This window comes from Tauraco erythrolophus, chromosome 20 (genome assembly GCF_009769465.1).
Source record: "Tauraco erythrolophus isolate bTauEry1 chromosome 20, bTauEry1.pri, whole genome shotgun sequence".
In the NCBI taxonomy this organism is placed as follows: Eukaryota; Metazoa; Chordata; class Aves; order Musophagiformes; family Musophagidae; genus Tauraco; species Tauraco erythrolophus.
Window position 1 is genome coordinate 740,159 of NC_141484.1, and position 12,890 is coordinate 753,048.

General features: G+C 62.7%; 1 protein-coding gene across 1 annotated transcript; it reads left to right on the forward strand.

The window, feature by feature from the left end:
* Positions 1-6,760: 6,760 nt before the first annotated feature.
* On the forward strand, positions 6,761-11,407 carry CBX2 (chromobox 2). Its single transcript, XM_086624208.1, has 5 exons — positions 6,761-6,832; positions 6,912-6,955; positions 7,536-7,601; positions 9,502-9,571; positions 10,058-11,407. The coding sequence occupies exons 1-5, from the start codon at positions 6,761-6,763 to the stop codon at positions 11,405-11,407; spliced, it is 1,602 nt and encodes a 533-aa protein (XP_086480334.1).
* Positions 11,408-12,890: the final 1,483 nt, after the last annotated feature.

Consider the following 12,890-nt stretch of genomic DNA (forward strand, 5'->3'; position numbering starts at 1 on the left):
GGTCCCTGAGCTCAGAAGCCGCAGGCGGGATGGGCCCCGGCTGCACTGCTCCAGAGCAGCACTCACGAGACTCGACCCGTTTGCAGCCCTGACAGCTCCTGGGCATTAATCCTTGATGTGTTCTGGAGAGACAGGGGATGTGGCAGTGACACAGCCAGGACCCCCCAGCTCAAGGCAAACCCCCAGCCCCACAGGTTCCAAGCCCAGAGCCAAACAGAGCCTGTGCCAGCTCGTGCCACCCGTCCAGTATCTCCTCCACAGTGGGGCTGAGGCAGCCGGGATGCAAAAGACCCTTATACAAATCCAAACTTTTCTCTGCAGGAAACAGCCCAGGATCCCTCAGCCAGGCCGGGGTTCACGGGACAGGGAGCAGGACCCCCAGTCCCGCAGCTGAGTCCTGGCCCTTTCAGTGGGGTGTTAGTGTGGCAGCTGCCCCAGACCCCATCTCAGATGCCAGAGTGCTTCTCCCCAACCCTGTGCCTCATCTTAGGGGCTCGATAAACATCTGTTGCCATAGAGACTTGCTCGTGCTGCCTTCCCTGCATCGCCCAACGAGATGAAACAAGAGACGCACGCTCCACTCGGAAAAACAGGAAGAAAATGTTTGGCTTGAAACCCTGCTGGGGGTGGGGGTCAGGCCAGCAGCACGCAGTGCAAACAGCCCGGCAGCAAACAACGGGGAGGCTCCGAAAGGGGAGCAGCACCGGCCAGCGCCGCAAATATTATTTAAAATAATATTAATAATAATAGTGCATAGCAACTTTCCCAGTCATCCTGCTGGCGACCTTGGGACTGTCTGCACAGATCAGTACAACGATGCCTGTTTTACGGACAGAAGCAGCCAGCTCGGTTGCAAAGCTGGTATCCAGAGATCCCAGCAGTCAGAGCCTGCAGAGCTCACGGCCCAGCACTGCCAGGCTACACACACCTTGTGCCGGGCGTCCCCAGGGTGCCCGGCAGTCAGCTGCAGCAGGTACAGAGCAGGATGCTCGTAGGGCTGGTCCCAGTCTAGTTCCCAGACCCACGCAGGCAATGTGGAATTTACAGTGACTTCCTGACATGAATCCTTACCTAACAGCTGGATTTTGCCTCAGCTGTGGGCGGGAATTGAGCTCCTGATTCAACAGGCTGGGATTAGGTGAGACACAGCTCCGTCAGAAGGGTCTCCCGCGAGGCAGATGCCATTCTGGCTGAAGACTGAACCCTGCCATGTCCCTGCTGGGAAGATTTCCAGTGCCCCTGGAATCACAGTTTGCCATCAGACATTCCCTGGAGCAGCTACTTTCACTCGGAGTGGGAGGAAAGCAAAAAGCAAGCGTTGAACATGGCGCTTCCTCAGCCCAACCGCGTTTCCAGCACAAGAGCATCCTCCGGACTTTGTGTCTCTGAGCACGGCAGGGACCGGGAGGATCCCCCTCCCTGGCGGAGACCCGGCCCCGCTTCTCCATCCCTCCCCTAGACCCTCTCCCTCTGCCTCCCCCGCCCAGCCGCTGCCCCCCCCGGCCGCCCAACCTCCCCCGTCTGACAAAATCTGCCGGGACCGGCCTCGGCTCCTGCTCCAGCCCCTCCGTCCCGCGGCAGGTCCCGGCGGCAGTACCGGCAGCGGGCGGGCGGTGGCCCCCGAGCCGCGCTCAGCGCCCGGCGCCCCCCGGGAGAGCCCGGCCCCGGCGGGGCGGGCGGGGGGAGCAGCTCAGGATAACCCCCCCGCCCAGGAGCATCTCGCTGGCCGTTAAACTCTTGGTGCCCGGAGTTACCGGCCGCTCGCGCAGCTCCGGCAGCCGCCGCAAACTGCCGGGGGGTCTCGGCGTGAAAGGCCTCGGCGGCTTCCACGGGGGGGGGAAATCGCCTCCTGGGTGCTGCTCGGGAGTCAGACACAGCCGAAGCTCTCAGGGACACAAGGCTGGGGCAGCCCCGGGGCAGCCGCCGAGCCCGGGTGCTCCCCAGCACCCAGCAGCCGTTGGCCCGGGTGCTCCCCAGCATCCGTTGCAGCTCCAGCTCCACCAGAACACCACGGGCTGCTCCAAGCGATGCCCTGGAGATGCGTCACACACTTATTAAACCTTCCAGTCCTTTCCTCCCCCCTGCCAAGCTTTGAAGTCCCAGGCCGGACGGGTGAGACGGATCCTTTCCCCCATGGGCATGAGGAGGTTTAACCCCCAGACACACAGAGCTGTGACAGCCTAAACCAGCTGCCAACCCCCTGCTCCCCAGTCTGGGAACTGCCAGCGGCCCAGCCCCTCCCCAGGTAAACCCTGGAACCCAGAAGACACCGTCAAATGTTGCGTGTCCTTCTTTGAGCTTTTCCCAGCCCTTCCCGCCACACCTCACACCTTGTGCACATTCACCACCCAACCTCTCCACCTGACAGACAAAGCTCCACCTGGCCGCGCTGGCACACCGGGCACCGGTCTGTGCCAGTGGACACAGTTGCTGCCTGACGCACGGCTGGGCTCAGCCGAGATCCCCGCTCCGCCGAGCGCTGCATCTCCCCCCGCCCTCCCATCCCCAAGTCATTCATTCCCCACCGCCCCCCTCCCCGGGGCTGGGGGTCACGCAGCAGGCAGAGCCCTGCTGCCTATTGCATCCCAATTTGCTATGCATTTCCACACCATTTGCTTCCCTTTCTTTTTCCTGCACTGGAAAGACGCTTGCTGCCCAGGGGTCCCAACTGCTCCGAGACGGTAACGTAACAGCAAACATATACATACGTGTATTTATTGATGGCAAACACACGGTGTGCAGGAAAACTGCTGCCTCTTGGAATGCCCCGTCTGGCAGTGGCACGTGCCCCTACAACTCCTGCACACAGCCCCGGGGCCCGGATACGACGTGCTGACCGGTCATCCCACCCTGCAGCCTGCACAGCCCCGCGCTCGGCTGCGCTCGGCCACGGTGCCCCAGTGATACACACATCTCTGTGCTTCAACTGCCCGATGCCTTGGGCAAACAACCACCATTTGCCCACAACAAACATGGCTACAGTGGCCCAGCTGCCGCCCGAGCTGGCCCCAGCTTCATCCTCTGAAGTCAGGAGTACCGCACCCCCTCAGAAATTAACCCTCACCCCGGAGAGCCCCGAGCCCGCAGTGCTGGAGGGATGCTCAGGGCACCCTCGCCAACGCTCCTTTTCCTGGTGGGTCCAGGCACAAGGACAGGGACCAAGCGTCCCGTGGAAACAGCCGCGGCCCTGACACCCACCCCGTGCCTCCCCGGCCGGGGCTCTGGGCTCTGCAAGCCCCCGGGGAGCAGCCATGCCCCTCGCCGCTGTACAAAGCCCAACAGGACAGGCTCTCGCTCCCGGCTGATCCCAGCCCTGCCACGCTCGCGCCGGCAGCCCTGCTCTAGGCCTGCTCCAAACCCCTGACCCGCCAGGAGCGCATCTGATGTCACCGGGAAAGTCCGGGCTTCGGGGGAACACCTTCCCCTGGCAGCAAACCTGCACCCCAGCGCGACAGCCCCCCGCTACCGACATAAGGCAGGATGCGCGGCATTCCTGGCATGTCTGGCATACCTGGGAAGGAAGAGCTACAAAACTGCGTTCCACCAGATCAGCTCAGGAGTCTTGAGTCTTGTTTTTAAGATGCCAAAGGTTTTCTCAGCGACTGCGGAGTTTATTGGCTCCGCTGTCACTTGGTTGGGCTGGAGCTGGGGAATGTGGCAGCTGAGCCATTTACTGCGTGTTCCCAAGTTTCTCCGGGAAGGTGAAGTCTCTGTCAGGGACGGAGAACCCTGAATTCAGCCCAAAGGCACTCGCAGGTGGAGCTGCAGCTTCAGCAGCAGCGGGAGGGCATCTCCCGCACCTCCCCGGGGAGCTCTGCCCCGGCCAGCGGCCAGACAAAGCCAGTGCCGCCTCTGCGGTGGCTCTGGCCAGCGATGCCCAGGGAAGCACCGTCACTGGGACGGTCCCTCTGGCCGGTTCAGCAGAAAGGGAACATCCCGCTGCACCAGGACCCGTAATCCCCTCCTGGGTTTTCCCTTCGCAGCCCCAGCCCTCCTCATCCTTGGTCCCATCGCCTGACACCGTCCCTGCCCTTCCCACGGGAGCAGCAGCAGAAGGCAGACAGGCAGGGGGGAAAGGCACTCACAGACGATTTTTTTTTTTTCAGCACTAAAACATCTTGAAATGCCAAAGAAAATGCCGGGTAACACTGGGCCAGCACCCCTGGCGCAGGGATGGGGCTGGCAGCTACACTACCAGCAAGGTCATTTTACTGCTGAGCCCAAGAGCAAACAATCTGAAGTGCAACATCAAAACTTACGACGTTTTAACATACAAATAAATATAGGATCTTTTTTATTCACTTCCTGTTTCCGTAAATCTTCAAAGCCAGGAGTTTAGACCTTTCTGATGCTCAAAGTAATTTGTTTTCTTTCTTTTTCTTTTCCAAGAAAATCTGAGATTTTTCATTTAACCACTCGGCTCCATTAAAGACATCAAATAATGGGAAACCTGTGATCAACCCGAGAAAGCTGCCACTCCAGAACAGACGACAGCCGGGGCTCGGTGTGCTCTGCGCTCCGAGGGAACACCCGCTCTGTCCCCGGCCATCGCACGCAGCTTTTAAACTACATAAAATACCCTGCAGCTCCAAACTGGGGAGAACTGGGCGAAAGTACGGAGCCCACCACAGCCCCGGTGCTGACCAGGATCGGTTCCCAGTGAACTCCCAGGGATATAAAAGAGATTTCCCATCCATGGAGCAACATAAACCTTTTCCGCCCGAGAGACGAAGGGGACTTGGCTCCCCGTCGAGGCGGAGGCGTGAGCGGGAACGCGGGCGGCACCGGGGCTGCGTAAGGAAAGGTGGGTCACTGCTGGAAACGAACGGCCCAGGGCTGGCCATGGGGGGTCAGGGACAACGCTGCTGGCACAGCCCCACACCAGGCACCAGCCTCCCAAACGCTGCATGAGCTTCAGACCCCAAAGAGACCCGAACACCTTCTGTTCTTCGCTCCGAGAAGGCAGAGAACAGCTACTATTCCTGCATCCTGCTCAGGAGCACCAGCGCCAAGGTCAGCTGGGAGCAGACACCCCAGTGGTACCCGAACCGGGGCTCACTTCCCAGCGGTGTCCATCTCTCAGCACCGACAAGCCAGACCCCGGCGGCCGGACGAGCCCCACGCGCGGCTGCCCCGAGCGCTCGGCGCTGCCGGTCACCCGCGCCGCACGCCCACCGCCGTGAACGCCGTATTGTGCTCGCGCACGGCTCGCGCGCGCACGGAGGGCAAGCCGCACACCTTTTTTTAACTAAAATTTAAGACGAGCAGCACACAAAGAGCAGAGCCAACGAAAGGCAAATTGACCCTGAAGAAAGAAAAAGGGCAGCGCTGGCTGCGTTCCTGCGTGACCTTTGGTTCAAAGAAAACGCTCCCAACAGTTCTCTCGGTCAGCCAACAACCACAGTAATCGCAAAAAGAAAACCAAACGTGGTAGTGCTCGACCGAGGACGATTGACCCAGCACCCCCAGCACACCCATTGCCCTCCAGACCCCGCGGCAGCCCCGCTCCGCTGACCAGGCGGCTGTTTCCCCCTTCCATCATGCAGGGGCTCCCCGGTAGCGACATTACCGCCTGCAGCGGGGACAGCCCAACGCGCCAGCCTGCAGCTTTCGAGCTTTCCTAAATCCAGCATCGCTTACCGGAGATGGCATCACCCGGGGTGTGCGTGGGGCCCCGCGCGCGGGACACCCCATCGCCCGTCCTGCTCCCGTTCAGGCCCTGCGCGCCGCGGGCACCCCGGCGCCGGGGCTACGGAAATTCATTTCCCTCCGGCTCCTGCACGGTTAATGGCAGGCTCCGGGCCCGCGAACTCCCTGAGGTGCTGACTCATCTTCTTCCATGCCCGTGAAGCACCATATTTCACCGCTCCACGCCCACGGCCGCGGCGGGGCCGCTCCTCACGCCGCCCTGCCCGCCCCGATGGCGCGCGGGGCCGCGGCGCGGTGCCCAACGGCGGCGCGTCCGTTCGCACGGACCGGTGGCGGGGGAAGGAGCGCGGGCCAGGCCCGTACCTGGCTCCGAGCCCACCAGCTGACACCGCGAGACGGTTATTCACGCCACCGCCACCCTCCGAGGAAACAGCGCTTTATTCCATCACAACCATGTCAGAACCAAAAACGTGCCGCCGCCGCCTGCCCCGGCCCGGCAGGGACCGGCGGGGGCTGCGCGGGAGCCGGCCGCGGGCTGCGCCCCCGCCGCTGCTTTGTCCCCGGGAGGGACCTCGGCTGCCCGAGCGGGGCACCGCGGAGCCCGTGCCCGACCCCCGCGGGGCTGGGCTGGGGAGCCCCCGCACCGCGCTGCCGAGCCCCGCACCGCGCCGCCGGGGCCGCCGCCGCCGCGCCCGGGGAAACAAAGCCGCGGGCCGGGCCGTGCCGTGCCCATTGTCCGCGCTCCGGCCGGGCAGCGGCCGCCCCCCGCGCGGGCAGGAAGGGGAGGGGTCGCGCGCAGACAATGCTTCCCCCCCCCCACCCCTCCGCCGGCACGTCCCGCCCTCCGCTCCCCATTGGCCAGCGGGGAATTTGGGGAGCCCCCCCCGCCCCCCCGCTCCCTCCTCCTCCTCCTCCCCCCCTCGTCAGCTTCCCCCCCCCCCCCCCCCCCCCCCCCCCGCCGGGAGCGCGCGCGCCGCATTGTGCCGAGGGGCGCGCGGGGATGGGGAGGGGAGGGGGGGGGGGACCGCGGTGGCGCGCGCGGCCGCCGTCGGGGGCGCGCCCGGGGGCTCCCCTTGTGTGTGCGTGTGCGTGCGCGTGCGGGGCCGGGGCCATGGAGGAGCTGAGCAGCGTGGGAGAGCAGGTCTTCGCCGCCGAGTGCATCCTCAGCAAGCGGCTGCGCAAGGTGGGACCCGCCGCGCCCCCCCGCCGCCCCCCGCCGCCCCGGCCGCCGCTAACGCGCCTCTCCCCGTCTCTCTCCGCAGGGCAAGCTGGAGTACCTGGTCAAGTGGCGGGGCTGGTCCTCCAAGTGAGCGGGGCTGCGCGGTGCGGGGCTGCGCGCGGAGCGGTGCGCGGAGCGGTGCGCGGCCGCGGAGGTGCCGCCCGCCCCGCCGCTTTTGTTCGGGTCGCGCCGCTCCTTTTGTTTACAAATAAGCGCGGCCGCGGCCCGGCCCTCCCCGCCGCCGCGTGGGGCTCCGCTCCCCCCTTCACCCCCCCGAGCCGGGCCGGCCGCCCCCGGGAGCGCACCCCCACCCCCACCCCCGGCGAGCAGGCACCGGCCCCCCGCCCGCCCGCTGAAACCGGAGCTCCCCCGGGATGCGCGGGGCTCGCCTCGCGGCGGCGTGGCCGCCCCCCACCCTCCCGATCTGCCCCCAGCCCCCCCCCCCCCCCAGCCCCTTCTCCCCTGCCCGCCCCGCGGGGACGGGGCTGTACCGGCCCCCGGTGCGGCGATGCTCCGGTCCTCACCGGGCCCGGCGCCGGCTGCTCGGCCCGGGCGGCACGGAGGGGCCCGTTTGTCCTCGGATGAACTCCCCGGTGCTGGGCCGGTAACGGGGGCGGCGGGCAGCACCAGCCCCCGGCTCTTGCCCAGTCCGTGTCTTCTGTTGCAGGCACAACAGCTGGGAGCCCGAGGAGAACATCCTTGATCCAAGACTCCTCCTCGCTTTCCAAAAGAAGTGAGCAAACTATAAATATTTCTAAGCAAACGATAAAGTCAATTAACTTCTAATTGGCTGCGCGTGCGGTGGAAGTTGTGGAAACAACAGCCTGAAGCTCGCGGTGCCTTTTGTGGCACAGTCCTTTTGTTCATCTCCTGAAACCACAGTTCAGGTCCACCTCGGACCTCTCTCCCCGGGCCGGGGAAACACCAAGTATTTATGGCCCCGCGCACAGCCTGGTTCCGCGCTGGCCGAGCGATGGGACCGCAGCAGCGCCCAGCGCAGACCTCGGGCTCGCGCCCCCCATCCAGCCATCAGGGCCGCGGCCGTGCCTGGGGCCACCACGGGCCCCCGCGGGGAGACTGGGACTGCAGAAACAGTGGGCTTGGAAGGCACCAAGTGTACTTCTGGAGGGGCAAGGAAGGGACGGGCGGGAGAAAATGGTGTCTTCAGTCCAGGCCGGGGCTACTGCCCAGAGCCGAGCGGGGCCGGCAATCGCTCCGCAACTATTGCACACCCGGAACCACATAGGGAGGTAAAAAAGTAGCCAGCTGGCTATGGTCAGCACGGCGCTGCCAAATATTTTGGCTCCGTATTAATAAAAATCTTTATGATAGGATTTAATTATAACTCATTTCTGGATCCATCTTCTCAAGAATGGAACCTGGTGGTTAGCACATGCGGCACGGCGTTTCATTAGCCGTATCCTTTTCAAACGGAGAAACGCAAAACAGGGCGGTGATCCGAGAACGGCCCCCGAACGATCACCGCGGGCTTGGCGTGGCTGCCAGCCTGGGCCACCGCGTCCAGACCAGGAGGTGCAGGAGAGGCGGAACGCGCCCAGCCAAGGAGAGAACTTGCAGTGTCCAGGGAATGCATTTGCTTTTCCTCCGCGCAGAGGCTGTGAGCGGAGGGGAGGCGCAGCCCGGCAAGCGGGTAACTGAGGCACGGCTCAGCAGGGAGGCGGCACATCCTTCTGTTTGCCACATCCTGTTGTACCAGAAAAACTGCAAATTTTACCACGAATTGGAAGAGCCCCTGGTTTGGGATGGGTCACGCCGTGCGGTCCATCGCCGACCGCTGGAAGCTTCTTGCTGTGGGGATGTTATTGGAGCAAACGGGGCTGCAAACAGCGCAGCTCCGCCGTCACTGCCCGGCCCACCTCGTCCCCCCGGGCATGAGCAGAGCAGGGAGCTGCTCTCAGGGGCAGCATTCCAAAACTCGATGCCTCCCTTTGGAAGGCCTGTGACTGGCACCAGTGGGACAAAGAACTGGGGTAACCAGCGGGAAGGTCCTGCATGGCAAAGGATGTTGACTCTGTGAGCAGTTTGGTAAATACATTTCAGCCCTCCAAGCGGTTCAAGGCCATGCTGCATTCCAGAGGGCTTCTCTTTCCTTTCACCTCTCTTCCAGTAAATCAGGGCAGGTGCTGTGGAGCCAGCTGGGTACCCCCAGGTCTGGCAGCCGTCTTTGTTCTAAGGCCACAATTTTTATAACCCTTTCCTCACTTTGTAGTTCTTTTTCTTGCATTGCATTGCATTCATGGCCCAAGTCTTCCAGTGACCAGCACCAGTGCCAGTGCTGCAGGGTAAACGGTCCAGGTGCCACGCGAGGGAGGTTGAACTACACAAATCCCGCATTTCCCTATGGTTCTTGGGGCTCTGGCTCCACTTCAGTCCAGTGTGCCCATAATGGCATGAGCTCGAGTGATGTGCTGGGAGCCTGTAAGATCATCTCGTGTCAGTGGGGGTTAAGGACCTCCCCCAGCCACTGCCCAGGTGCTGGGACAGGAGCTGAGCCTACAGCTTCCTGGGCACGGGGGATTTTTAATGACAGAAGAAAGGGAGGAACCAGGGTGATGTTGGATGTGGTTTTTTTTCTTCCCTGCAAACATTGTCCTTAATCGTTGTTTTTTCAGGGAACACGAAAAAGAAGTGCAGAATCGGAAGAGGGGGAAGCGACCCAGGGGCAGGCCCAGGAAACACGTGGTGAGTCCTGGTCGTGGTGGAAATCCACGGCCGTGACGGCGCTGGAGAGGCGGCTCTGTCCTTGGAAGGCACCAGTGGGTGTTCATCCACAGCGCAGGGTGCGGTGGACACTCAGTGTCTGGAGGGTGGCGAGGACCCAGCGATGCCAGCAGAGCTCGGGTGAGGGGCTTTGGGGATCGCAGTGATGGGTGGGTCGATGAGGATGCATCCGAGGAGGACGCCCAACGCGGCGGTGGTGATGGCCCAGAAGGAGACAGGAGTTCCCTGGCACCAGGGTCCCGCCTGGTATTTCAGCCTGGTCAGTTTGTGCTCCACGCTCCTTAACTCGTCGTATGGCAGAGATCGAGCAGATCAACTGACACGGGGAAAGAGCCCATGTGTGTCCGGGGCATGTGGCCAGGCCACACTGAAGGATTTGCAATGCCCATAACTCTTCTTTGGTAATTTGTGTTAACTCTTTCCCTGTCTCTCTCCATCGCTCTGCAGGAACCAGAGATGCCTGCAAAAACTAAGTCAAGTAGCTCCTCTTCCTCCACATCCTCCTCTTCCTCCTCCTCTGATGAAGAGGATGAAAGTGACCTGGAAGCAAAGAGAGGTCCACGCAGCAGAGAGACTCACCCGGTACCGCAGAAGAAAGCTCAGATCCTGGTGGCAAAGCCCGAAATGAAAGACGCTTCCAGGAAGAAGCGTGGGCGGAAGCCTCTTCCCCCCGAGCAGAAAGCGGCTCGAAGGACCGTGAACCTGACAAAGGTGCTGAAAACGTCCCGGAAGGAGGTGGGCAGCAGCGCCAAGCTGCTGGGGAAGCTGCAGCCCCAGCACAGCACGCAGGGCTCGGGCATGGCCGTGCTGAAGGACCCGCCGGGCGCCTTGGCTGGGCTCAGCTCGGGGGGTTCGTCTGCAGAAAACCTGCCCAACATGATGAAGAGCGGCTCGGCGAGCCCCAGCCGGGCCATCAGCTGGCAGAGCTCCATCGTGCACTACATGAACAGGATGTCCCAAAGCCAGAACTCGGCAGAGACCTCGCCCCTGAGCCGGCTGGCGCTGAAGTCCCAGGCATCCGGTAAGAGCGGCTTAGGGCTGGACTTAAAAATGAGGAACCAGAAAGGATCCGGGGAGCTTGGGCTGAGCATGCAGGGACCCAAGACTGCCAAGGCTCCCGGCAGCGGTGCTGGAGGGGACCAAAAGTCGGGGTTTGCTGCGGGAGGCCAAACGCTGCACAATGGCAGCAAGATGCCGGCGAGCTCGTCCGGGGCCGGCAGCCAGCCGGCCTCCAGCCAGGAGCTGAACCTCCAAGCTCTAAACCTGCAGAGCATCAAAAACGGGCCGAGCGTGGCCAGCGGGAGCAGCCTCCCTCGCCACCTTTGCAGCGCCCTGTCCAAAGGCTCCGCCGGTGGCACGGCGGCAAGCGCGGGTGCCGGCGGCGCCAAGGGCGGCACGGCCGGGGCCGGGTTGAGTGCTGCCAGCGCCGGCGTGCTCTCGGGGGGGGACGGCGGCAAGAGCGAGAAGCAGGCGCACCGCGCAGGCGACAGAGACTCGGCCAAAAGCGGCGCAGCCGGCGCGCAGGAGGGGCACGCGGCCACCGAGAACCGCAAGCCGGCCGCCCTGTCCGAAATGAGCACAGGCGAAGAGACCAGCTCGGATTCGGACCGGGATTCAGCTTCCTTCCCGGGCACGGGTCAGAACATGTCTGTCTCCATCCAGACCAGCCAGGACTGGAAACCCACCCGCAGCCTGATCGAGCACGTCTTTGTCACCGACGTCACCGCTAACCTGATCACAGTGACGGTCAAGGAGTCGCCCACCAGCGTCGGGTTTTTCAACCTACGGCAATACTGAGCCCGGGAGCGCGCGAGGAGGGAGGAGGTCCTTCAGCCTCTCCCTCGGCTTCGCCCAGCTCTTCCATCAGGTTTTTCTTTCTTCAAATGAACACGGAGACCCCATGAGACCTGCTGGGACTCATTTCCAGAGGGGCTGGAGAAAGACGTGGTGAAACCTGCTCAGAACTGCCAGTGGGTCCATGGATCCCTCCCGGCTTCTCTCCATCCTCTCCCGGAGCCAGGCCCCGAGCGGAGGTGGCTGATGCCATTCTTCGGGCACAGGGGCACTGGTGCTGCTGGGGTTACAGGCTGGCAAGTTTTGAGCCAGGCTTCACTGTACGCGGGTTTCTTTGCTTTACAGCTCGAAAGGGCCGATGACAAAGTCTGTGGCTCTCTGGCAGGGGCAGAGGGTGTGGAGATGCGATGGGCCAGGCTTATATCCGGGAGAGGAAAAGGAGATCCTCTTCTTTCCTCTGGGCTCCCTGTGAATGTGTGTGAGCCGAGGGGAATCACAAATCGATCCAAATGAGGCAGCCGCTGCTCCCAGCCCTGGGGGGCTGCTGGGGGGCGGCTGTACACGGGGGTTTTTCAGGGTACGCTCAGCCCAGCCACCCCCCTGGGCGAGGTCACTTCCAATGACGGTGAAGTCCATGACGTTTCTGTTGTGGCTTCCAGCTGATAGGGAAATACTGTTTACATTTCTTATTAAGAAAAAATCCTTTTTTTTTTTGAGGGAGAGGAATAAACCCAGTCTAGGGAAGACTGAATCCTGGATGCCACTGATCAGATGGGCATCAAAGGTGCCTCTTTCAAAGCAAGGGGTGGCTGGCAGTGGGCATCTCCTTGCTGCCCACAGAGGGTCCTGCCTTGGGAGCCAGCGAGAGTCGCCGGCTTCTTTGCAGTGACTTGACTTTCAAAGGAAAGCGAAGCCCGAATTGCTGTGCAGCCCAGGGAGCCCCAGCGCCGCTCCTCCACCTCATCCCAGCATCACCAGCATCTCCCCATCCCGCTCAGCAGTTCCCAGGCTCTCAAAGGGACCGAGCTGGGGAATATTTATATATTTTTTTTAAGTCTTGCAGAACACGCGAACCCTTCCAGCGACAGGTAGGTTGGTCCTCTGCCTGCCAGGTGTCTGCAAGGTCGGTGCCACAGTTCAGCTAAGAAGCAGCGCCCGGGCAGAGGCGGGGGCGAGGGGGCCCTCGCTGCCGCGAACCCAGCCGGATCCAGCCCTGGATCCTCACTGGGTTTGACTTGCGCTGGTCACCCATGTTTTTCTCCAGTCGGAGGGCTCAGAAGCTGGTCAAGGATGGCACCCACACGGGTGGTCTGGAGTGGTGGGAAAGGGAAGGAGAGGAGAGGGAGGCGGGTCAGGGCCAGGCAGTGAGTGCCTCGTGCTGCTGTTTCCCGGGGAGCCGGAGGGCCGGCGGCAGCCGCTCACCTTCATCTTGCCATCCTGTGCCAGCTGCCGGGGTGTTCGCTTGGCGTGTAATTGCAACCAACAA